The sequence below is a fragment of the Durio zibethinus genome, chromosome 13 (genome assembly GCF_047325235.1).
Source record: "Durio zibethinus cultivar Kanyao isolate XHJ-2024 chromosome 13, ASM4732523v1, whole genome shotgun sequence".
In the NCBI taxonomy this organism is placed as follows: Eukaryota; Viridiplantae; Streptophyta; class Magnoliopsida; order Malvales; family Malvaceae; genus Durio; species Durio zibethinus.
This window is the reverse complement of record NC_143174.1, coordinates 23,649,773-23,675,239: the sequence shown is the minus strand read 5'-3', so window position 1 is coordinate 23,675,239 and position 25,467 is coordinate 23,649,773. Positions and strand designations below refer to the sequence as shown.

At 33.8% G+C, this 25,467-nt stretch overlaps 4 protein-coding genes across 10 annotated transcripts; 1 reads left to right on the top strand and 3 right to left on the bottom strand.

Moving 5' to 3' along the window:
• Positions 1-1,982: 1,982 nt before the first annotated feature.
• LOC111303213 (putative polyol transporter 6) lies at positions 1,983-6,640 on the bottom strand. The gene is made up of 3 exons (XM_022899313.2): positions 5,954-6,640; positions 4,017-4,233; positions 1,983-3,858 (listed from the first exon to the last, which is right to left on the bottom strand). The coding sequence occupies exons 1-3, from the start codon at positions 5,996-5,998 to the stop codon at positions 2,486-2,488; spliced, it is 1,635 nt and encodes a 544-aa protein (XP_022755048.2). The 5' UTR covers positions 5,999-6,640; the 3' UTR covers positions 1,983-2,485.
• Positions 6,641-7,944: 1,304 nt separating this feature from the next.
• On the bottom strand, positions 7,945-10,663 carry LOC111303212 (uncharacterized). 3 transcript variants are annotated; one of them, XM_089742149.1, is made up of 5 exons: positions 10,235-10,663; positions 10,089-10,126; positions 9,108-9,378; positions 8,711-8,997; positions 7,945-8,447 (listed from the first exon to the last, which is right to left on the bottom strand). In XM_089742149.1, exons 1-5 carry the CDS (start codon positions 10,580-10,582, stop codon positions 8,030-8,032), a joined length of 1,362 nt encoding a protein of 453 aa, XP_089598275.1. In that variant the 5' UTR covers positions 10,583-10,663; the 3' UTR covers positions 7,945-8,029. The 3 variants fall into 3 exon arrangements, with proteins under 3 accessions (XP_089598275.1, XP_022755047.2, XP_089598276.1); XM_022899312.2 differs by having other exon boundaries at positions 9,108-9,384; positions 10,235-10,658; XM_089742150.1 differs by having other exon boundaries at positions 9,108-9,312; positions 10,235-10,658.
• A 481-nt stretch (positions 10,664-11,144) lies between these two features.
• Positions 11,145-14,761, bottom strand: LOC111303211 (protein CfxQ homolog). Of its 5 annotated transcripts, XR_016326715.1 has the most exons (9): positions 14,624-14,761; positions 14,328-14,515; positions 13,367-13,489; positions 13,122-13,220; positions 12,902-13,012; positions 12,517-12,820; positions 12,246-12,385; positions 11,478-12,168; positions 11,145-11,335 (listed from the first exon to the last, which is right to left on the bottom strand). XR_016326715.1 is itself a non-coding variant. In XM_089742146.1 (8 exons), the coding sequence occupies exons 2-8, from the start codon at positions 14,463-14,465 to the stop codon at positions 11,632-11,634; spliced, it is 1,452 nt and encodes a 483-aa protein (XP_089598272.1). In that variant the 5' UTR covers positions 14,466-14,515; positions 14,624-14,761; the 3' UTR covers positions 11,145-11,631. The 5 variants fall into 5 exon arrangements, 3 of the variants coding, with proteins under 3 accessions (XP_089598272.1, XP_089598273.1, XP_089598274.1); XR_016326716.1 differs by having other exon boundaries at positions 13,367-13,477; positions 14,328-14,723; XM_089742146.1 differs by having other exon boundaries at positions 11,145-12,168.
• A 3,252-nt stretch (positions 14,762-18,013) lies between these two features.
• Positions 18,014-22,680, top strand: LOC111303209 (putative chlorophyll(ide) b reductase NYC1, chloroplastic). Its single transcript, XM_022899311.2, has 10 exons — positions 18,014-18,607; positions 18,923-19,001; positions 19,099-19,234; positions 19,440-19,514; positions 19,621-19,813; positions 20,305-20,373; positions 20,739-20,878; positions 21,051-21,173; positions 21,436-21,628; positions 22,090-22,680. Exons 1-10 carry the CDS (start codon positions 18,071-18,073, stop codon positions 22,273-22,275), a joined length of 1,731 nt encoding a protein of 576 aa, XP_022755046.1. The 5' UTR covers positions 18,014-18,070; the 3' UTR covers positions 22,276-22,680.
• Positions 22,681-25,467: the final 2,787 nt, after the last annotated feature.

The window sequence follows — 25,467 nt, the reverse complement described above, 5'->3', positions numbered from 1 at the left end:
AAAATATAATCAAAGAGTATCGGAAGTGATATTATGAGACATGTTCTGACGTTCAAATCAATGGTGTATAAGAAGGGAAGAAACAAAAGTACAATTTTTATTTAAAAGCTTGTCAATATGCTAGCGTTTGGCTTAAACTTGTACGTTAGAGGACAAGCATACACGTCTAAGGCTTCGGCTACACCAAGAAGTTGAAATCTTAGAGAGTACTGTTAAAATCAGACTATACATGTTCATTTCCCAAAAATAAGGGTCTTTAAACACACACAATTTCAAGGCATCAAGACTATCAAGGAGTATCTCACCGTCTAGGAAGCTTCCAAACAACAAAAAAACATATCAAAGAGGTGCAGTTCTTACCCTTTTGAAATGCCACACCAAGAGCTAACAGACAGTTTTGAGTGGTTGAGTTCAGCTTATTGGAGTATGTGGTTAAGCTCAGTAACAAGTAGAAACCCTTCTGTTTTGACATAGATTTCCTGACTCCATTTTTATCTTAATGCTAGGTTTTAAAACCTCTAAGGTCATCATTACGAAAGGCTCTGGAAAAATTTCAAATCAAAAGCAAACACCCCATTTGATTTCCTGAAGCTTGACCAGTAGGGAGAGGGGTAGCAGCATTTGCCATGCCATGTGGATTCTGACCTTTTGTAAACATTGCAGATTTTCATGTGCGGTTGTCTTTTACATTTGGCCTTAACGAGCAGCTTACTGCAACATTTTTAACCTCATTATTGACTTCGACTGTCAAGAAAACAAATGCTATAGAGTATGTAGATCCTCCATTACAAGATGTAAGCCAAGTTTGTGAGATACTAAAATTAGCTTTTTTCCTCATCAAGATAACAAAAAAAATATTTTGTATTGAATGAAGGATTCAAAAAGAACTAACCCCTTTAAAGACATAATAATATAATTATAAAATCTCTCAAAATGTTAAAAATATATGTTATTCCTTTTGTGTATACATTTTTAGAATAGAAAGATAGATGTATATTTCTAGAGGTGATCAAGTGTATATTTTCAGAAAGGAGAAAAAATTTGGGATTTTTTTTTGGAACTTGTTCTTTTCTCCTGTTCATGTAAAATCAGCTATTTTTCCGGTTCATTTTCCCAATTAATTAGCAAGCTTGGATATGTAAATCATGTGAAAGTATCATGCTGCATTTATATCTATATATATATATATATGTCAAAAACTATTAAAAGAAGTATTATGATTAAGGGGATGCATCATGCATGTACGAATGACTCTAATTTTAAGTACAATCCTTTTTTAACTGTTTCTGAAAGCAATAGCATTTCATTTCTCTCATTTGCATTACCCTTTCATCATCACCACTTTTATCTTTATCTAAGCTTTTCTTTGTGGTCTATGGAACAAAGAGATAAAAAAAAAAAAAAAAAAACACTGTGCCACCACCATTATTCCTGAAAGCACCAAAAAAAAAAAAAATCCTCCAAAATTTTTTTTGCTCGGATATTGTCAGAAATGTCATGGACACCACCCCACTCACCTCACCAGCCTGTGCCGGACTGAGCCCAATTGAGAAGAGCGAAACGTCAGCGCAGACAGCCTGCCATGATGCACACAATGATTGGCCAATGAGGTTTAGTTTTCGAGTGTTGGAGAAATTTGGAACCCATGTCCAGCACAGCCAAGAACACGGCCATCTCAATTGAGTCTAGCAACAAAGAAGACCATCTCCCAAACCTGCACAAATAAAGAGCTGAAATCAAAACAAAAGCAGCCTTGGCTAGGCTACTCCGATAATCACATTAACACCGAAAAGCTGTCTCTTATTTTGAATATAACAACGTCATTGCCAGAAGCTTGCACAAAAAAGTTAATCCCAATGGCTGCAACATGTATATAGAATGGCTTATTGATCAGTAAACATGTATTTCATGTTTCTGTTGGAGTAAACATGTATATTGAAGTTTCTTTTAACATGTATACTACGTACTTCCTCTCCATTACTATTATTTTTGAGTATATAGTATATATGCATTTATTGAGTAAACATGTATTTCATGTTTAAATTAGACTCAGTCCATCAACACATCCAACATGCTAAAAGATATACATGCAGTTAAGGAAAGACATGACAACTTAATCTCATCATATACATATATATATATATATATATATCAAATATGTACCATACAATCTCCATGTATTTCAACAAAGAGAAGTACCAAGGAATTTGGGGGACAACCTTTGATTTTCTCCATATGTACTAGAAATTAGGAAAAGAAAATGCAACTCTTTACAACTGTGCATCTATGTGCACACTCCAGTCCCGAAAAGCTTAATCAAATTGTGACATTTTACTTGTATCATCTCACTGACTTTTGCCTCAGAAATCAAGCCATGTCTTCATCTGATGATCTACAATCTTCAAGGTTTTCCTTATTTATAGCTCCACCAAAACTACTACGTACCCAAAACATGGAAGAGATATGTTTGCAGATCATTTTTCAATTAGTGGGCAAAACAAAAGAACTTGGAATTGTATTTTCCATCCGGAGGGTTATCATCAAAAAGAATCTCAATCTCTTCTAAGCTCTTGCCTCTGGTTTCAGGCAAAAAGAAGTAAAAGAAAACTGTACCAACCGCCATGATTCCTGCAAGTGCAAAAAACATTCCCCCGAAGGTAATCTTGTCTGAAATGCTTAGAAATGTCATGGACACAATCCCACTAACCAGCCTGTTGATAGATATTGCCAGGCTTGAACCTTGGGCTCGTAACCTCATTGGAAATATCTCTGAAGAATAGACCCATGTGATAGGTCCAAGCCCAATTGAAAAGAAGGAGACATCGGCGCACACAGCCACTATACACAAGGCAATGGCCCACACTGGTTTGTCATAGGATATTTGAAGGTATTTGGAGCCCAGCCCCAACCCAACCAATGAAACAGCCATCCCTGTTGAGCCCAACAATAAAAGTGGCCGCCTCCCAAAATGGTCCAAGAAAAGAGCCGATATGAAAACGAAGCATGTTTTGGCAATTCCCATGATGATTGTAACACCGACTTGCTGTTTCCTATCGTGAATTCCAGCGTCCTTGAAAACTTCAGGGCTGTAATATATGACAGCATCGTTTCCAGAAGCTTGCATAAAGAAGTTAACACCAATTGCAGCGATTAGGATTCGTCGAATAGGCCTAGATGGCCTTAATAACTCCTTCCAAACCCCTTGGCCATGCCAGCCACTTGAAGATGGTTCTTGTTCCATAGTTTCAGCAGCCTTTGCCATTTCAGCGAGTCTCATATCAGCTTCCTCTTCAGAATCTGATATTTTAATTAAAACTTGCTTCGCTTCCACCAATCGGCCTTTCATTACAAGCCAACGAGGGGACTCTGGCATCACTATGACCGCTAGTGCAACAAAAAGTGCTGGCAATGCTGCTAGTCCTAGCATTAATCTCCAATTTATGTACTCAGGAAGGCTTGACAATGCATAGTTGGAGATATAACCAAGTAGAATTCCAATATTAATGAAGACTTCAGGAAGTGAAGAGAGAAAGCCCCGAGTAATGGCCGGAGAGATCTCTGCAGTGTAGACTGGACCTATCATAAGAGAGTAGCCAACACCAATTCCAGCTACTACTCTTCCAGCCATGAGGAAAGGGAAAGATGGAGCTAGTCCCATTAAAATTGCTCCTATCAAAAACGTGGCTGCTGCCAAGACTATCGTATAACGCCTGCCTATACTGTCAGAAGTTTTACCTGAGGCAAGTGAACCGATTAGAGAACATACATTCAAGCTGCCCACCATGATCTCCAGTTGGGATGAAGTGATCTTGAGATGATCCCTGATATATAAAACCGCTCCACTCATCACCCCAATATCTGCGAGCAACAAAATTTGCCCAAAAATTAACCATAAAGTCGGCTAGATTAATGCTCGGATTTTATCTTGATTTTCTTGTGTGTGGAGATTAAAATTTAGAAGTAAGACCTGATTCATATAGTTTAAATTTCAATTGACCTAATTTAATACAGCTCACCATAGCCAAGTAGAACCGAATTTGTGGAGGCAAGAATACCAGCAGCAAGAACATATTTGTTGAAACGACTCCTCCTATGACCAGCGCCCTCTTGTTGATCTGACTTGTGCTTTGGTGTGTCAGATTTAATGACCTCCTTCCGCCACTTTCTTTCACTTGTCTCATTTTGCAGTTGAGAATCAGGAAGCAGATGGTAGCAATGCTGTTTGCCCAATTCCTGAGAAGAACTGAATTGCATGACTGGAAAATCAACTGCCAAAAGTTGAAACGTAAACTTGGAAAATTTAAGACATGTGCTTTACTGCTTTATCCCCAAACCCCGATTTATCCTGATTAGTAACAGTTTCATCACACCGGCACATGGTTTATATTTGAGTAGGACTCTAGAAGGGTAGAGAGTGCTTTCCATTGAAGCCACTTTTGACTTTTCTCACAGTGGCTTGAGCCAGGCACGCGACTCCTGCTGTTCTTTTGGCCAAAAAGGGGTACATGTGATTAATGAACTATCCAACAAGAAATTATGGAACGACCCCAGACTTAGTTGTCTGCCAGTTTTAGCCTCTTTACTTTAATAAAACAAAGTCATCACTACCATCATGAAAACGATGTTGCTCTTTTTCTGAGCTGGATTTGAAGATTTCAGGACTAGGTGGGTAATAATAATATCTAATAGAGTACTACCAGACCAGAATATCGACATGCATCAGAACTGCGCATGCGATATTGCTAACTGCGGGGGGGGGGGCAGCTTTTACTGTCTGATTTGAGCACCCTAAAGACCTTTCAAGCACAGCTCTCCTCCTAACCTCATGATATTAGACTTTATATATAGTTGTTAATCACTAGCAAAATCCATTAATTACTGGAATTGTCTTGCTCGTTTTAAACGTGGTATGACTTAGGAAGGCAGAGATATGCCTCTGCTATTAGCATCTATTTGTGAACTTCAACATTTTCTTCATAGACCAGACAAAAAAAGCTGCAGCCATGCTTGCTTGCTTGCTTGCGGGCCTAAACCTCAGAAATTCTCATGTCTCCTTTTAATGTACCAAAGGAGTAACTTAAAAATTTTTATTTTGTGTTCAGTGGAGGGTCTAAGACCCAACAGAAAAGACGAGACATCGCGTGGGTGTGATACACCTATTGTGTCAGCTAATAAAAAGCGAAACAGACATGAGGGGGAGGCTTGAAGAAAGCAAAATCCTCTGTTTTGTGAACAACTCCACTTTGCAATCTTGCATTACCCATATATCTTTGTTTAGGAATGTGTTTTATTGGAGAAACATAAACAATTGCATATCCTCATTTCCTAAGAGAGTGAGTAGCAACAAATTGACACCATAGCAATGTGAGCTAAGATCTCAGAAGGAATATCTTTTCTAATATATTTCAGGAGTAAGGCCCAATAGAACCCCTTTCATTGTCAATTGAAAACAGGAAACAGGAAACATGAAACATAATCGACGATGAGGATAGTTGTTATTTTGTTAACTTTCATTTATCAAAATATGAGGCATAGATAAATAATTTGATCTTGAATCATAATCAAAATAGTACCTTCAATTTATAACCCAAATTTGAGTTTTTCTATCTAGAAAAGTAGGAACTAACTTTGACAAACTTTATTCATTTACTGACAGGTGAATATCATTATATCTGTATTCTAAGCAAAAACAAAATGAACATCGTGGTCCAACAACAAAAGGGAAATCGAGATTCTTGTGGACTTTTTTTTTTTCTTCTTGGGATTCTTTCGTAATTACCCACCAAAACTCTACAAAGTGCTAAAAAGGAAAAGCATTTCTTTACCAATTGATGCTCCTCAAATGTTGTCAAGAACAAGGCAGATAAGAAAAAAAAAAGGTCAAAAAGGACTCAGAGACCGGCTAAAACATTAAGGTAATCAGAAGCAGGGTTGAGAAGATGAGAAATCATACCATGAAAGAATTAGATGGACTGCATAAAAATGCAATCCTCCTCATGGGGTTTTCAGATTCGAATTTTGCTAGCCAAAAAACCCCCTCAATCCTCTTTTGTGAGAAAAATCAATCAAGCACTCCGAGAGAAACAATGCAAGAAGGTGATCCGAGAAGCCTACTCGATTCCGATAAAAGATGATGGTCAAGGAATAGAGGGACTGGTAAGATGGAAGAGAGCTGCCATGATAAGGCATATACTGTTTTTGTTCCTGAAACTTAGCTCCCTGTTACTTGGACAAAAGTATAAGTACTATGGAAGAGGAAAAAGCTTTTGGGATTTTTAAAGTTTCATAAAGACAGCTCATGGTGCTGTGAAATGCCACTGAAGTTACGAGAAAGACATAAAAAATGGATGTTGGTTTCTTAAATTTTGCTTTATAGTCAGAAAAATGGCATTCTAGAGGCCATTAAAGTTAAAGGATCATTCCAGACATCGAGTAATTTGCAACAGTAACAGCTTTATTCATGTAAAAGTTGCTAGTTATGGGGAAAATGAATTGATATGGCTTGGAACTAGAATTAGAAAACTTGGTTGGCGTTCAACCTGACGTGTTCAATTCTATATATACAAGCTGCTAAAAAAGGAAAGATGAACTACTTTGAGTAGCCAGCAAAAAAGTAGAACAGTTTTTTATATATGAAATTTGATTCACAAAGCTTTTAAAGAGGAGACCTTCCCCGAATTTGTTGGCAAAATGTCAAGGAAACAAGGAGCTTTTTTTGTGGTTTGTGAAAAGAACAACATAAATAAAGGAAGCTTCCGTCATTAATCCATCTTAGACGATAAGGGAAGAGATGCAGCAAAACAGAAGCTGAGTTGACATAGTGAGAATCAATGCTCTTCCATAGTTATTCAACTCTTGAAATTTTTGCTGGCGGCCAAACAATAATAATAGTGTAAAAATCTCATCCTTGCTTGTCTTCTGTTTAAATACATGGAAACAGATGTACAGAATTATGTATGTTATAGTAAAAAATTGGTGCACGCATCTTGAGTTTTTTGATAGGCTAATCATCGTTTTCTAGTTCAGAGCTAAACCTGAACAAGGTTTTTGTTAGGCTTTACAAATCCAAATTTCAATCCCAAAAACGAAAAAAGAAAGATGAAAACAAGCAAGTATCCAACATTCGTAACAAAGAGGAGATGCCCTTAAGTGGAGGGCACCTATTAATCAAATAGTTTATTCTTCCACTACGAATGGATTCAATAAAATCACTATCAGTCAAGTTGCTATTTTTACAATTTTTTTTCTAAAATCAGCTGTATCCGTAAAATAAGTGTCCATATTTACACAGGCACAAACAGATATCCGTGTTGAATGTTAGATCGAAAAAATTTATACAATGAAGACTCACGTCCAGGAGTGTAATCAAATAAAATTTTTGATAAATCGTGACATGTTAAGTTTTTATTTGTTTATATTCATTTATTAAGCTTAATAAATAATTTTGAATAATATTATAATATTCATTTATTAAACAAACTAAAACGAATAAAAATTTATTTGATTCGTTTATATTTATAAACAAATTCGTTTAAAACTTATTTATTTATTAAACAAACTAAAACGAATAAAAATTCATTTGATTCGTTTATATTTATAAATAAATTCATTTAAAACTCATTCATTTATTGTTTATCTATTATTTATTTAAAATAATATTAATAAAATTATATTTTTATTTTTTACCTTAATTTTATTTTAAAATTCATTTATATATATATTTATATTCATTTGAAATTTATTTGTTTAAATTTGTTTAATTATTCTTGGTTTATTATGCATAAATATATTTATTTATAAATGTTGTGAATATGTTCGTTTAATATTTATGAATTAGCTTATTTAACTTAATTAAATGAGTATGAACCCAATAAAAATAACCTTAAATCAACGACCATGAATGAACAAAACAATTTTTTTAATGAACATGAACACCTTTAAAAATAAATAAAGAAATCATAGATTTATGTTTGTTCATTCATATTCATTTCATTTACAGCTATACTCACATCACCTATGCATTATCTACTTATTGAACAACTTTTGAAGCTATTTTTGAGATCCAGTTAACTGCAGTTCCACCAAAGAGTACACAGAACCAGAGATCCAATGCGAGGACTGAAGAAAAGATAAGCAATGCCAATGTTTGGGATCGATTCAATGACCAGCCAGAAACTTCAGCCATTGTCTTCAAAAATGGAAAGGAACTGCTCGGGAAATCTCGTAGTGTAATGGACCAAGCTGTTATCCACCGTACACGGGAAGGAACCAGGTCAACTTCCTCTCTTAAGCGCCTCCCCATGTCCGGCATGTGGCCACCCCCATACAGTATAGCTATCTTATTATGACCATCATCAATTGCTCTTCTGAGTGCTTCTATGGCAGCTCGGTTCCTCTCACCAATGACAACAGATTTCCCTTCCGGAAAAGCTGTCACTTGTGTGAACCTTCACAAATTATATTTTCGCATCATTCTCTTATTAACAATGCTTGTCATATAATATATATGAACTTATGTTCAAATGCAAAAACTACCCTCTGCCCCCTTTTCCGGCCCAAATACGAAATACCATAGCTACTACCATCTAAAACATACAAAATACTGCAAAATTAAGATTTTGAGTTTCCTTGTAAATAAAGTATCATGACATTTTCAAGCATTTCTAAAACCCATATAATATAGATGTATAAATATTTTGCCAAAACTTACTCAGAAGTTAATACTTTTGCCAGGAAAACCTTCATAGCAGCACCAAAGTCAAGCATTGATAAAGCTTCAACTTCTAGATAATCAGAAGCCTGGCTTTCCACATCCGCACAAACACCAACAATATTCAGAAGACCCACAAGAGGCATAGTTAGCACACGTGAAGCCCAAAGAAGCTTCGATCTCCAAGAATCAAGGTCCTCAGGGATTGAAGCAGGCTGTATTAAAGCTTTTGTTGATTTAAGGGCCCCATCCATAGCAATTGTGAAGAAACTTTCACCTTTTTCAAACTGGATAAAACATGATTCAGAACATTAGATGTAGAAGCACGATGTTATTGTTGAATATAAAGTTGACATCAAACTTCACATCATAAAAGCATCCGACACTTTTATCTAACCTGAAGTAACTTAAAGGTCTCGTAGTCAAGATCTGCATGGTACCAATTATCATCCTGGTAATCAAGACAATCTGATTGGAAATCAAGCATAAGTATTCGAGCCAGCTGCTGCTGCATGGATCTTAGAATATTGAAACCCCGTGAACGTGAACTTTTGAGCCTTTTTGCTGCTGTAGGGTTCCTTCTATTTTCCAAACTCTCCCTGCTGACCACCATCTCATACAGAACACAATCATATTGTGCAAGTTCCTTTTGAAGGGTTTCAAAGTACCTAAAGCTAAGATTAGTCATTCGACCAATTTAATTGAAAAAAGGTTGTTACGTGCAACTGGATCTTTTATCCACAGAAAGGTTTCAGAAGAAATATTAAGGAAAAAAAAAAAAAAACTCTAACTTTAACATATTTTCATCGTTCTTTATGCAGGCAGGCCAAACCAAAACCCAGATTTTCATCAGCAGGCTTGATTAATCAATATAATCATTCTTCCCATGCCTTTCTGTAGAGCATATTCTTAAAGCAAGATACAAGTAGGTTTAGAGTCCTACCTGTATACAAAAACTTTTTAACATCACTTTTACTAATTATCATCCACTTTTCAACTAAAACCTCTTGCTTATTCACCGCTCAAGTGCATTCATACAGGGCTACAGACTTCCCAGTCCAAATGACGCTCCGCTTCATTCATTTTGATTTTTTTTTTTAAATAGAACTTCATTCAGCTTCATTCCATTAACTTATAATTTATCAGCAATATCCATCTACATTTCAGATTTTCCTTTATAAATAATGCATTCAAGTTGAATTATCTTCAAATTAAGATATTACACTCTTTTGGGATAAAATAAAATAAAATCAGATAAAAATTGAAACCAGATAACTAAGCATAACCCTCCCTCCATAACACATAATCATGACAGAAACAAAACATAAAATTACCAGTAATCTCATAAAGGTTGTAAGTCTGAATTAGCAAAACATACTCTTTATCCGCGATATGAATCGTTGAGACCAAATCAACCTGAACCATCAAGAAAAACAAGAAAATCCCGGAATTAGAATTCATAAAACTGATTCTTCATTACATTAGTCAGAATTAGAATCGGAGCTTGAGCGGTAGTATCAGTACCTGAACAAAAGGGTTAAGAATAGACGAGGGAAGCCTCTTACGATAACTGACAACAGCAGTCTGCAACTCGCACCTGTTCCTGTGATTCCCTCTCTTTAATCTCAAGAAATCCGCTACAGAGTTGTTGCTAAAAAACTGCTCCACCGACCCATCTTCAACGGTCTCGTTCGAGGAACAACGCAAAAGCTTCAACGGCGGGTATTTGAGAGGTTTTGAGAATATAGGATTGGGTTTGCACAGCTTAAATGATATAGGCCGAAGAAAAGTAGACGTGGGAGATGAATCAGGATTAGAACTTGAAGGAAATGAAGATGCGGATAAGACAAGTGGGAGAGAGCTGGAAACCATAGTTGCGAGAGAGGGAATGAAGAGGAGGGGGACTAGGCTTTTATTTATTAATTTTTAATCCATTGAAAAAGAATAACCTGGTTAAAAGGTTTTTATATATATATATATATATATATATATATATATACATATATATTAAAAACGTTAAGGCAAAGTCCTAATATCTTGGAAGAAAGTGAAACGAGTTGGCAAGGATGTTAAAAAGAAGAAACACTATTGACCAAGTTGACCATTCAAAACCATACAACTCATGAGAAAACTACAGCGTCCACAAGATTTTGTTTTTGCTTAGTTTTTAATAAATAAAAAAATTCACTTATATCAATTTCATATCTTTTTATCTTCACATTGAAAATTTCATCATTTTTAAAATTTTATGTGATATATATATGTGTAAGTTTTAGACTAATGTGTTATTAAATCTTTTTTTTTTTTTAGAATGTAAAAAGATAGAATAAAAAATATATAAAATATTAGTTTTGTAAAAGATAAAATATCTCAAAAAATCTAAATATTAATTATACATAGAATGTAAAAAGATATAAAATATATTAGTTTTACATGTAACTAAATCCATCCTCATAAAAAACTTTTACTATATCTATCTTAAATTCAGTAATTACAGCAAGGAAATTACAAGTACACACCAAAAATGAAATAATTCAAATACATGAATTACTGATTATTTAGGATCAACAGAAAATTTCTTTAAAACAATCTAAGCTTATGCTGGAAATGAGATTTATTGCTTACCTGCAAAACAAATGAACATGTGACTGCCCTTTAGGGGAAGAATAGATATGTATGAGTTAATCAATTGTTATGACAAAGGAATGAAGTAGTAAGCAAATGAAAGTTCCAAAAGAATAAGGTCCAAAATATATAGCCCGCTCACCAGCTTCTGGGTTTTCAGCAGCACTTGCAACTAACCAAATAAAGATACTTTAAAGAATATAATGAATGAAACCTTCTAGTTTGAATCAATGAGATCCCATCAAGTTCACCAGAGAATGATTAAAGATATACATTATATTCATGCTTCTCAGCTTTCATTGTGTTAAGAGCCGAATGCCTGCTTCAAGATCTTCTAAGGTTATGGTGCTCAGTTCATCTGCGTCTATACAGTCAAAATTGAGCCTAAGATCAAGGTTCTCCCTAGCATTAACTAGTATTGGATCAACTAAACCTCCATTCATCTCCTTACGCTGCTTTTCTGTTGTTTCTCTCTCTATTAGTCTTGCTATTGCTTCTAAACTGCAAGAATTATGCAACTTAAATCCATATAACAAACTCTCCTCTGTTTGATTATTCATCTTGATATTGAGGATCTTGGCTAGTTCTTCCGAGTTGAAGTCACTAAAATGAAAAAATTTTGTCACTCTTCTGCAGAACCCTTCATTAGAAGCAATTACACGCTTCATTGGTTCGCTATACCCTGCAAATATGACCACAATTTTTCTGCTGTCCATTACTGACATGATCTCTTCTAAGGCCTCTAATCCATAGTCCTTATCATCTGCTTTTTGCACGGGTATTAACCGATATGCTTCATCAACAAAAAGAATTCCTCCCTCTGCTTCTTGGATCTGCACAAGATCAGTCATAAATCAGTTTATTTGAGAAAGCATAATAACCTTGATCAAGAAAAAGCACAAGGAAACACCTTTCTCCTTGTCTTTGGCCCAGTATGTCCAACAAATTCACCAACCAAATCTGTCCGTTGCACTTCTGTTACCTTGTCAGTGGGTAGAATTCCCACTATATGAAGTAATTTCCCAAGAATCCGAGCTACCATGGTCTTACCTGTAGAACATATAATCATCTTGTCATTCATACTAACCAAACATCCTAAGAAGTGTAAAACCAACATGCTTTCTAGAGTATCATCAAAAGACAGTAATCCATTTCAAGACATACAACCCAATAGCATTTACCAGTTCCAGGATTGCCGAGGAACGCCATATGAGGAGGTCTTCTAGTGCCAACTTTCAGCCCAAGCGCTCTGCGTCTTTCATCCAAGAGCATCCCTTTTGCCCATTTCCGAAGTTGTACTTTGAGATCATGCAAGCCCACGATATTGAACAATTCCTTTTCAAGTTCATCCATCTTAGCCTTTGTTTCACAGCATGCTTCAAGTGCTCTTCTCTTTCGCTGCTCTTCAAGGTGAAATTGCAATAGTTCACTTAACTTCTTACTTCCGGGGCCCTTTGAAAGATGTTTTATAGGAGTCATACCCTCCTGCAACACAAAAGGTAAACTAACTATCATGAGTTGGTATAAGAAAAAAATCAAGCAGAATGGAATAAACAAGTATATTACATTGTCCTCAGCACTGCAATCAGCATTGTACTCAAGCAGAGTCTTGACAGTTGCATAGTCATCAGATCGAATCGAGTACCAAACAGCAAGGTGTAATGGTGTCATTCCATTCTGCATATAAATAACATGGAAGAAGAAACCTTCAATAGAAGTAAAACTATCCATCCAGTTCAAATCACATACAACAATAAAAAGGAAATAAAGAGCCAAGAAACAGCACATTAGCTTTGGCTTCAATGAAAGCACCATGAGCAAGAAGCAACCATGCAGCTTCATTACATCCATTCTTGGCTGCCATATGCAATGGAGTTTCTCCATACTGCAAAAGTCAACACATAGAACTCAGAGGAAGATACCAAAGGTCCAAACCAAGGAGCTTACTAGATTTTCAAAGGAAAATTTTAAGCAGTTAAAAAATCAAACATATTGAACAAATAGTGAAGAATAAATAAAATGTTTACCTACCATATTCTTGGCCTCCAGCTCAGCTTTTTCTGGTCCTTGCCAATCAAGCAAAAATTTAATTATCTCAGCCCTATCATGTCCAGCAGAAAGATGTAACGGTGTCTGTGCCATCTGCATTTGTAACTAAATGAAATCAAAAGACCTAAGACTAAGATGAAATAGATTCCATATATATTGGACACAGACATAGAAAAATATCAGTAGTAGGCATTGAATTCGATCTCTCTAATTCTTAGAAGAATAGTAGCAATAATCACATAAGAAGCAGCGCTTAATGTTCACTGGTAGAAGCTCAAAATCAACAATGAAGCGGTTATCATATGCCATAAGTATGTGACGTACGACCAAGAAACAATTAAAAAAAGAATAAAATAAAATTGGTAACAAGCTATTATAATAAAATAGGGCAACAATAGTTTTGCAGCTGCTGCTTTGAACAGGCAAAAGGTTTAGTTATAAGCAAATAAAGCAGAACAATATTAAGTCAAACAGAAGACGTAGGATAGCTTCATCCAGCTTCTGAAATCGCCTTATATGCCGTATATGGCTTCCGTCATATTTATGGTCAACATCTTATAACTGCCCTTTACCACCATACTTTTCACAGTAAACTTAGAATATATGTTGAATTTTGCATCAGTGAATGATTAAAAAAGTTACGCTTGCCCCATGGAACAGCGTCGTTAACCCATTTTTGTACTCCATCTATCATGCTGTATAACTATTGGTCTGTGGCTGTGCCACCCTCAACCTCCCATGTGCAATAGACTATCTTGCTAACACGAAAAAACTCTGGATCACTTTTCATTAAGATGGCAGCGGATCTTAAAACATCAAACTTTAACCAAAACTAAGGCTAAAAAAGCAGGCGAAACAATCCAAGTTCATATGCGTCATTTACAAACTACTAAAAGCGGGGGAAAAAAAAAGAAAAACAAAAGGGTAAAAGAAGGAGTCTTACAACAGGGTTTCTCTCGTTGAGAAGAAAAGGGTTGTCCTTGAGCAGCTTCTGGAGACCACCAAGATCCCCTGATTGAGCAAACCCATGAATGGTGGTGGGCTTGGCAGATCTCGAAGGCTGATCCTGACGCCTCTTCATCCTTTAGAAAACTATATATCAACTTTGTTATTTCCTTCTTTGTTGTCTCTCTGTGGAAGAAAACAGAGAAAAAGAAAGAAAGAAAGTAAGAAAGAAATGGAGAGGAAAATAAGATGATTTTCAGTTGGGGGAGGAAGGAGTCATTGGGAGGTCAATACGAGTAGCAATTCCCCTCCACGTCCGACGCTCGTGTCTGAATCTGACACTTGTTTTCTTTTAGCTCTCCCCTTTTCCTTTATGTTTTCTTATTTCTACTTTGGCTTCCCTATGTTCATCGGCCACCTGTTTCTAAGCTGTTAATAACTATTCCAAAATTCCTTTATAATAATAAATCAATAATAATACACTTTTCCCTAATTTAGATTCCCAAAAAAAAAAAAAGATGATGTCTCTATTTCAGGCATGTTTTAAATGTGTTCTGTTTACATTATAATCTAATTACTACTATTTGTATCAAATACTAATACAAATATATAAGCACTTTGAATTTTTTTTTTAAATATATTTATACAAGAGCAATATTTATTAAATCCTTTTGTTCCATGAATCTAAATCTAGATGAAGTTTTTTTTTTTTTTGGTTGAATATCCAATTCAAGATCAGCATAATCAATTAAATTGATAAAAATAAAATCCTTTATTTACATAGTTTTGCTTTTTACAATTTATTTTGATGAATAATACGTAAATTTAACATAAATTCTCATTAAATTTTAAAATATGTTATAATCTTAAAATAAAATAGTTTTCTTTCATCTAAATTTTTTATTCAAAATAAGCAAAATATTTGATATATTGATAATCCACTTTTGGACTCGTCAAGCATTGATATCAAATAAATTTTACATGAAGTTTCATAGATGAAATTCATATTTTTTTTATTATAAATGAGTAAATAAGATTTTTAATAAAAAAGAAATCAACATATTAATAGAATTTAATATAAAAATTAATAATATGTAAAAAAATTATTAAAAATATCATTTATAATTTAAATTTAATCGATATTTATTCAATAATAAAAATTTTATTAACATTTTTACAAAAAATATCTATTTAATAAATATATCAAAAAATTTTCAAATTTCACATGTTTGATTTATGTAATTTTGTATACTTGATCTATATTATAAAATTTTTTAATTTATAAATTTTATTTTTTTTATTTATTCATTTTTAATAAATATTTTCACGAATTTCATATTTGTTACTTCATGTAAATATTTTCCTTGATAACTTCTGAATTTCTTTTTTCTTGCGAAAAGAAAATTAGGCATCAAGAATTGTGAATGTATTTTCTATCGCGTGATAAAAAAGAAAATCATATCCAATCCTATCATATTCCTCTATAAACCCAAAAATTATTAGCAGTGATTTAATGCAAATGCACGCATGTTTTACAACTACAATCTAAAATTGACAAGGGTGACTCAATAAAATTTTCAAAGGGGTATAAGCAACAAAGGCTATCCACCTCATCTTTAATCATTCCCATGTTAGTCATGTAAACAATTGCTCCAATCGTTGTGTGTCTTTGGTTGCTTTCCTTTCCTTGCCAATAATAATACAATGGTCACGAATATTTTTGGTTAAAAGGTATAAAAGGTCATTGAATTATAATTAAAAATTATTTAAGATTTATTTATTTTATTATAATCAATCAATCAATCAATCATTTTAATATTTATTTTTATTTAATTAAATTTTTATTTGGATTAAAAGTTAAAAATGAATAATTTCTTTTATCAATTAAAATAAAATTTTATATGATGTTAATAAAATAAACAAAAAATTATCATATGATGCAATTAATATATGTAAAAATTAAATAAAATAAAATTATTATTTTTCTTTTTATTTTATTTTTACGTTTAATATCACTTTAAGAATTTAATTGACTGTTGTAGTTTGGGATTGATTTATTTATTTTTTTCATTTAATTAAATTTTGTTTAATTAAAGATTCAATTGATTGACAATTAAGTCGAAATATAAGATTAATAACTTAATTGATTATAATAAGATATTAATGATTTGATTTTGTTTTAATTATAGTTGAATGGCATTTTGACCATTTAACTTTTTTTTTTATGAAAGAGAATGTAACATTGGGATAAAGAGAATTATATGTATTTAAATTTCAATACTATATATATTGAATATTATTTCTTTAAATCATTAAATAAATCAATTAAATTAAATCTTGAAAATTTTAAATAAATATTTTATTAAGTGATTGGGAAAAAATCTGTTGAATTATTAAATGAAAAAAAAAGGTTTAATAGTTACCTTTGGAAGCAAGCATATACTTAAGTAATGTTCTTCTAAGGTCAAAGTATTTGCAATTAATTGAAAATTTCATTTTGTATATGAAAGGTGAGAGCCCCATGAACAATAAAACAATTAGCAATTCTTAATATTTCATTGGCATTTAGTGAGAAGTAATGGATATCAAAGTTATTAATGGGTGAAAATAGTTTTTAAATTTTAGATTAAGTTTTTCTATATAAATATGATTGAATTTGAATCTAATATCTATAAATATGTGATTTAAACTTTAACATTTGAAAATTTTGTAAATTTCATATTATAATTTCATTTTTTTTAAAAATTATCAAAGTTTATATATTTTTTTAAAAAATGCATAGTTATAATTTTTTATTTTTACATTATGATCTCATTTATTAAAAAAATTATCAAAATTTATGTATTTTCTAAAAAATACATAGTTATAATTTTCTCATTTTCATATTATGATCTCACTTATAAAAATAATAAAATTTTATGTATTTTCTCAAAAAAAAAAAACATATTTATGTATAGATAGATTGAGCCAAGCTTGAATTTAGTTTTCATACGATTAGGCATAGCTGAAACCAACCTGCCACTTAGCCCCCCCCCCCCCCCCCTAAAAAAAAGAAAAAATCCAGGCTCTTACATGTGTCCGTCTAAAACCATCTCTTACATGTGATTACATTCACAAAGTTAGGTTTCTAAGTTTGATTTTATTTAAATAAACTTTTATATTACATCTAAATAAAATTTTAAACTTTAATTTGCATTCAAATTTTAAATAAAATTTTAATTTTAATTTATATATAAATAAAATTTTAATCTTTAATTTATATATAAATAAATTTTTAATCTTTAATTTATATTTAAATAAATTATTAACATAAATGAATTTTTTATTTAAAAATAAGAGTTTATTTAAATATAATAAAAAATAGAGATAAAGATGAAAGCCTTGGCCGCTTTTGCACATCTTCATTATTCATCGTTATCCCTGCAGAAACTAAGCTAAGTGAGTCGCAATCTCCAAACTCGCTGCCGGACCTGCCGGTCGCTAATGGTAACTATTTAGATTTACGTAAACAACCAACTGAGTCGCGTACCCAAAAGCCCAACTTCCTAAAGGCCGAAAACCCAAAAGCTTCGGGTTCTAGACATAAGCAAAAACAACAAGAGGATGCCGACCCAAAACGTTACGTGTCGCCCAAAAGTGCAGTAGATCAGGTTTCTTTAACTTGTGGTCATCACACTCCACCACGGAAGATCCGCTTCAAATCTATCTCAGATTTTTTAAAATTTTTTGTTTTTATTACGCATGTTATTGGTTATTACCTTATTTTATTGTATAAGTAAAAATTTGACAGGAAAAATAAATAAATTGGATAATTCCGAGAAAACTGGAAGGAAAAGATTTTTTTATTCTTTGCCAATAAAGTTGGAACGTGGAACTCAAGCGTTCAATTTTTTGTTCCAATCTCTTACAAAAATGGCGGCAGTGACAGAGCCTCACTTTTGTACTTTCCAGAGAGGCCAACAGTTTTGTTTCAAGGAGCAAAACTGGCTTAAACGGGGTTGTTGTGTACGATTGCCGGTTATAACCAGAAACCGTCATAGGGTGTACGTGCAAAAGTGTCGGTCGTTTAGGGGAGAAGATGGAGGGGAAGTGGAAGAGAAACAGATGGAAAGTGAGAGAAAGCAAGAGATTTTGATGGAAAATGAAGTGGAATTGGAAAAAGGAGATGGGTTTTGGAAATCTTTGAAATCTGCTGTTTTTGGGGTTAGTAAGTTCGGTTCTCAATCTCAAGATGAATATGAAAAAGCTGTGGCTAAAGTCGAGGGAGTTTTCTCTTCGGTGAGTTATATATAATTATAAATTGTGTTTTATTAATTGAATTTCTCTCTTTCTTGGTTCCCTTTTGGAATTTGTTCTATATAATTCAAGTTTCAATTATTTGTATTATGCTTTATAATTAGTTTGGTAAATGCGTGTTTACATCAATTCTCATGTTAGAAGTTGTATTAATGATTAAAAAGTTACTTCAAATTTTTTAATTTTGAAATATATTCTTTACTGGATTTTTATGTTTGGTTGATATGGCTATCAGCTTGTTGTAAATAAGCACCAGTACAACTTGGATTTAACCTATCAGTTTCTTTCATGAGCCAGATTGCTATGCAAATAGGAAGATATATTGTGACCATGATGAGCACTGGAGTGATACTCTTAATTGGTTTTCAGTTGTCAGGTTAGCCTATGTACATCATTGTACTTGTGGATATTTGAACTGATTTAGACGCCTTTCTTTAAAAGAACATCCCTCTCTGAAAAGTTCAATTTTGTAGGTGGAGACAGTCAGATGGATACATTGATTTGGTATAGCTGGGTTGGAGGCATTATCATTGGAACCATGATTGGAGCTAATATGGTTCTAGATGAACACTGTCGTGCTGGTCCAAGAAATGTTGTCATAACTGGAAGGTATAATATATTGTTTGGCCATGATATTTGATTTTCAGTTTCTTTGGTAAGCTTTACCATCGGTTTCACTTAAGACCTGAAATTGTATTTGGTTTGGTAGAAACAAAATTTTACACGAATATGTTGTTAAATGCTAAAGGATTGTTGATATAGAGAACTTAAGTTTTTCTGTTGTGGTTATGTGTTTTTGACTGGCGTGATATAGCACAAGGGGACTGGGAAAAGCACTTGCTCGAGAATTTCTTCTTTCTGGAGATCATGTGGTTGTTGCTTCTCGCAGGTGGAGTACCAAATCATAATTAACCCTAGTTTAAAATACTTTGTATACAATTTTTATCAATAAAGTTCTCACGACACCCTATCCTTATTGGATCTTGTGAAAATAGTCCTGAATCTGTTCATATGACTGTCAAAGAACTGGAGGAAAACCTCAAGGAAGGTATGACTGCAGGTGGCCCATCTAGTAAGAATCTGGGACAAGCAAAAGTGGTTGGCATAGCATGTGATGTTTGTGATGCCAATGATGTCAAAAAATTAGCCAACTTTGCCATCAATGAACTTGGTTCTGTTGACATTTGGGTGAGTTATATGGCCTGATTCTGTAGTTTATCCTATCTCTCTCTTGCATGCACATGCGAACACATTCATACAAGATGCATTGTGATGTCATGTTAGCATGCTGATGCTTTTGGGAAATGGTGTTAGGTCTAGCTTTGGAGCAAGTAGAATGATCTTATTTTAATTATGAATTATTCTGGACTCTTGACCTTAAGAAACATAAAAAACCATGCATAGTGATATTGTTAAACCGAAATCCTGGACCTTCAAGCAAAGAGCTCCACAGAATTGAGCATTTTCTATTCTGTTTTGGAGATTTCGGTGTATTTGAATATTATATCATTATAGATGCTGAGCTTATAATAATTTTGCATGATATGGACTATTGAAGATGACTACAGTGACTGTTGTTATCTACAAGATTAGTTCCTGTTTGTTGAGGTTGGGCAAGGAACATTTACTTGTGTGCAAAATATGATGCTCTCTGTGATTCTGATTTTTTCATTCGACAGATAAATAATGCTGGCACCAATAAAGGTTTTAGACCATTGCTACAGTTCAGCGATGAAGATATTAGACAGGTACTTTTGATTTGTTTGATATGTTACTTGAGCAATTCGACCTTTTTGTATTTCAATAATATAGATCCTCTCAAAAACTTGTAAGCTTTGCTAAAAGCGTAGGACTGTAGGAGCTAGGATATTGAATTACCAGTTCCCTTTGTATATGATTGTGTTGATGCTTCTGCCTGTAATTAGTGTGTGTAACACAACTAACCAATAGCCAATAGCCAACTAGTGATTGATTTTCTCTCACTGTAATTAATTGTTAACACAAATATTGAAGTCAGATGCGTGCTCTCAGGTATCTAGTGGCTGACTTAGTATGATGTATATGGTTAACAAGATGGCAATAGCTTGTCTCTGACCAGCTGATTATTTGGTAGATTGTCTCAACAAATCTTGTTGGTTCTATTCTCTGCACTCGGGAAGCCATGCGCATCATGAAAAACCAGCCAAAGGGGGTCCACATATTTAACATGGATGGTGCAGGTTCTGGGGGATCTAGCACTCCTTTGACTGCTGTGTAAGTTGTCATTATCTATCACTGTTGGAGTTAGTTCTTTTTGTAGCCATTAATATCTTGTATGGGTAAAATGTTGAAATTTTCTTTCAGCAGATCTCAAAATTTGTGATGTTCTGAAGTTTTAAATCGTTAATAATGATGATTACTCCCTTTTATCTTCTCATACTTCTAGATATGGGTCAACAAAGTGTGGTCTTAGACAGCTTCACACATCACTTCTGAAGGAGTGCAAACGTTCTAAAGTAGGAATCCATACAGCATCTCCAGGCATGGTTCTTACAGATCTGCTCTTAAGGTATGTTTGATATGTCCTGATTTTTCCGAGGTAGTCTCTTTATGCATCTGTTGGCTGGCTTAGCTCATCATTTTAAGAGGTTACAACTATTTATATACCTATTTTGAACATGCAATTTGACAATGTAAACTAGAGAGACATGCCGGTTCCAATTTTCATTTAGTGACTGGTCCCTCATTTTCATTTTCTTTTGCATGATACAAATATTTATTACTTGATAAATGTACTATTGTTGTTCAGTATTTGTTTTTCACTTTTACAGTGGCTCAACCATAAAGAATAAACAAATGTTCAATATCATCTGTGAGCTTCCTGAGACTGTTGCTAGAAGTCTAGTTCCACGAATGCGGGTTGTAAAGGGGACAGGGAAGGCTATCAACTACTTGACCCCACCTCGGATATTACTGGCTTTAGTCACTGCCTGGCTGCGACAAGGTCGCTGGTTTGATGAACAGGTGATCTTGATTCTCTGGGAAAAACATTTGTCACATAGTTGCAATCATTATAAGAAAATGGCATCCTGCATCTAATGAATCCTGTGGTTAGGGAATGTCTCCACTCAACTCCAAACTTTTTGTTCCTAATCCTTTTAATTAAATCCGCTCCGATGGATAGACTGAGAATTTAAACTTTAAAAATACTTCTTTACATCTAAAGCCAGACTCATTAATGATGTAAAAATTCCTTTTTTTTTTTAGTTAAATAAGGTCACCAAGCTCAGGATACTTCTCTAAGTTTTGTATGCTGCATGGTCTGTTGTTCTAACCCCGATGTCTGGTTTTAAAGCCTCTTTTTGCTTGAATTGGTTGTGTTTTGTTGAAATGTGGTATTGTCATTCTGGTACCTAAACCGTTGGGACATTGAACCCCTTCTTTTCCTATTACCATTTTTTTAATGCAAGAATTTGTACTTCCAGGGTAGGGCATTATACGCAGCAGAGGCAGATCGAATTCGAAACTGGGCTGAAAACCGTACTCGGTTCTCGTTTACAGATGCAATGGAAATGTACACGGAAAACACTTGGGTGTCTGTGTTCTCGCTTTCAGTTGTTTTTGCCTTCATTATCCTTTCTAGCACAGGCAACACATTCCCCGGCACCTGAGGCTTCAGAGCCATAATCTCAAAGCATCAAGACTACCTTATAGCATTGCTGTCAGTCAAGGAGCCAAGTATGATGCTGTGATTGTAGACGTGACATAAGATACGATTCTAAAGTCTAGACAGCCATTGAATAGTTGGTTTTTCACGTGCAACCTCTCAGGATTTACATATATCTAACAGTTGGATAATTCATTATTGGATCTCAGATCCCTTAGCCCATATCTGTTGCTTTGCCTTCCATCAGTTCTATGCATACGAGTACTGACTGGGACAAGCTTTATGGGTTCTGAACACAGTAGCAGACACAGACTTTGATTTTAATTGAAGCATTCTTTATTCCTATACTTGTAACTCTTATTCCTGTAATGACTGAATTGTAATGAAATCTAGATCCTTCCTTTATTCATACTAGCAAGTATGGGAACTCTTTCTGCAAAGCACTTTTTACTTGTTTCCCCACTGAAAAGGCATTTTACTGCCCCGCCTTGTCCTGATGCAAGGCGTCCGAGGGATATAGACTCATTGAGTCCCGTGCATTGCTTGTTTATTTTAGATTCTGCCGGGCCCCTTTGGGTGAGTGTTGTGCAGAAAACTCAACAGCAAAGACTATTCTAAACAAGTAGCATAACATTATAAAAGGCCCAGACCCATGCGATCAAAACTAGCCTGCTGGAATTTTTTTAATAATTAAGCTTACCTTTGAATTTGGATTATTGAAATTAAAAATAAAACTTAAATTATTGAAATTAAAAATATAATATTTTATCAACAAATCGCACCGTTATTAGTCATAATAGGTATCTTAATCTCAAGCCTGCTCTCTTCAAAACCAAAAGCAATGATCCCCAACCCCAATCAAATTTTCTTCATGATTCCTGGAAATGCCAACCCTGCTTGTCACTTCTAACTATTAGCTGTGAATTCCAAATACAACAATATTTACAAAATGCTTGAATTGCTTTTCCCACCAAATCAAAAGGGTTTTGATGTCTTTGGAAGCCATTTTCTCATGCCAAAGCCCACTTGATGATATTGAAAGGTAATGGCTGCAATTTGGAGCAATTCGGGTCCAAAATGATAGCCTTTGCAGAAAGAACAAAAGTCAGAAAAAAGATAAGAAATACACTTAGAATCAAGTGATTGCAACTTAATTTTGTTTTTTCAAAGGTTTGTTAAAAGGAACCAATTTAATGCTTTAATTCTTCATAGGAGGAGAATCTAAAACCTTAACAAACGTTTTATTTTTTCATTTGTTTTATTTTTTATAGCTGGATTGAACTGAACAAAATGGCTTTAGTCCAAGCAGCGAATGTCATGCCAATAATCATGAGAAGAAAATAATAATAGTATTGCCATGTGATGTGATTTATCATGGCATCTTTCTACCCTACCTAACTTTTCCCCTCCCTAGAAAAAGAGAACAAATACGATCTCTTTTTTTTTTTTTCAAAAAATAAATAAATAAAGTCAAAACATTATAAAAATTTTAGGATAAATCACTTTTCATGCATTGACCTTTTAAAATAATAACAATAATAGAAAAATGTGCTAAGTATATGTTTTCAACATAATAATAATAAAAAAAAAAAACCCAAGACTAGGAGAACATAACCTTAAAAAAGTTTCAGCACCGTTTGTCTCATTGTGCGTGCCCACCATTACTGGCTATAATGAAGGAACAAGCGACAAGGATAAAAGGTGAGTGATTTTTTTAAAGTTTGGTTATGTAATGCTAAATTCCAATGGCTTCAAGGAAACGTTTTACCATTTAGAATTTAAAATTTTAATTTGAATTATGAAGAGAATATGTTGAAATTTATGAAATATAAAAGATAAATTATTTTTAATTGTGTAATTTAAATTAAATGAATTTCATATTTGTTAAAATAAATTTTATATAACCAACAGTTGCCTGCCATATTGGTAAAATATTAAAATTTTAATTTTAATGATTAGAATTTAAATTCTAATAATTTTAAATATAAAAGTAAAATTCATATTAATCTTGATTTTATTCGTTTTCTTTTGTTTTTGAAGTTCACTGGATATCTGGGCTGGCACTTATAGCAGGCATTGTAGATTTTGATATTGTCAAGTCAAAAATGTCTCCAGTCCTAACAAGCCTGCTGGCAGCTTCACCTCATATGCAGGTTTGAACACATCTCTCCACCGCCCTCACCTACCATTTAGAATCAATTGCCTCCGGCTTACTTCTTCCTTGATCCTCCTAACGGAGATATTGCACAAACCAAATGTTTATTGCCAGTAAGAAATGTTTACGATTCGCCGATGAGATCTTAACTTAGCAGCGAGAAGAAGGTTTTAAAATGACAGTAAGCATCAACATTCATCTCAATTTTTTCCCTAAAAGTTCAGCATTAAACTGGATGCCTTAGATTTGTTGGGAAATATTTGCTAATGCTGGAAGTCTGGAGCTGACACAATAAAATCCAAAACGACAATTCAGATTATGAAATCATCTGTCGCAATATTCTTCAATTATTATAATATTCCTAGTTGTAGCATTTTTTTAATATATCAGGAAACACCTCCTCATCTTCATGTTGCAATTAGCTGTTGGTTTCCAGCTGGTTTGCCTTTTACTTGGAATAACAGTTTTCACCTAATCCTTGACTTACACTACATTTATTCAAATAAAAAAATCCATTTTATAATCTCATTGTCTGTTCTCAGTTTAACCATTTTGTTCCCTGACAAAAGTCTTATTTCAGCTCTAGCTGTTGTTTCATGACATCACCTTGCAACTGCAAGCAATGAAACAAGAAATTTTCAATCACATCATCATCATTTTTGGCAATTGTTAACATTTCAAACTTTCTCTCATGAATCCCATTCCGTAAAGCTACTCAAACCATTCACCAACACGCTCTTGGCTGCATGCATGGATTGATGCCAATTGGCTACTTTAGAATTGATATCTAAAACGTTGCAGAGCAATGGCTAAGACAGGCTTAATCCTGGTCTCTTGGGAAAAATAATACGGCAGAGTTGGAAAGATGCTTGACAACGTAATTTCGGCATTCAGCCAGTGACGAAGATATGATTTCGGCTATGCCAAATTTGGTATCAGATTGCCAGTTTGGTTGGTGGAAACCCACGTGACGGTCACATTGAGCTAATCTTTTTTTTTTTGCGTTATCATGACTTCAGAAAAAGACATTGGAATTGGAAA

Excerpts from the sequence above, each read along its gene's own strand:
- LOC111303213 (XM_022899313.2), bottom strand. The coding sequence starts at position 5,998 with ATGAGGAGGATTGCATTTTTATGCAGTCCATCTAATTCTTTCATG. Across the intron at positions 4,234-5,953 it reads GTCCATCTAATTCTTTCATG|GAATTGGGCAAACAGCATTG; the intron begins GTATGATTTCTC and ends AGTTCTTCTCAG. Across the intron at positions 3,859-4,016 it reads TTCGGTTCTACTTGGCTATG|ATATTGGGGTGATGAGTGGA; the intron begins GTGAGCTGTATT and ends TGTTGCTCGCAG.
- LOC111303212 (XM_022899312.2), bottom strand. The coding sequence starts at position 10,582 with ATGGTTTCCAGCTCTCTCCCACTTGTCTTATCCGCATCTTCATTTCCT. Across the intron at positions 10,127-10,234 it reads TTCTTAACCCTTTTGTTCAG|GTTGATTTGGTCTCAACGAT; the intron begins GTACTGATACTA and ends TTGATGGTTCAG. Across the intron at positions 8,998-9,107 it reads AGACCTTTAAGTTACTTCAG|TTTGAAAAAGGTGAAAGTTT; the intron begins GTTAGATAAAAG and ends TGTTTTATCCAG.
- LOC111303211 (XM_089742146.1), bottom strand. The coding sequence starts at position 14,465 with ATGAAGAGGCGTCAGGATCAGCCTTCGAGATCTGCCAAGCCCACCACC. Across the intron at positions 13,221-13,366 it reads AGCTGGAGGCCAAGAATATG|TATGGAGAAACTCCATTGCA; the intron begins GTAGGTAAACAT and ends TGACTTTTGCAG. Across the intron at positions 12,386-12,516 it reads CCTCGGCAATCCTGGAACTG|GTAAGACCATGGTAGCTCGG; the intron begins GTAAATGCTATT and ends TATGTTCTACAG.
- LOC111303209 (XM_022899311.2), top strand. The coding sequence starts at position 18,071 with ATGTTATTGGTTATTACCTTATTTTATTGTATAAGTAAAAATTTGACA. Across the intron at positions 19,002-19,098 it reads AATTGGTTTTCAGTTGTCAG|GTGGAGACAGTCAGATGGAT; the intron begins GTTAGCCTATGT and ends TCAATTTTGTAG. Across the intron at positions 21,629-22,089 it reads GTCGCTGGTTTGATGAACAG|GGTAGGGCATTATACGCAGC; the intron begins GTGATCTTGATT and ends TTGTACTTCCAG.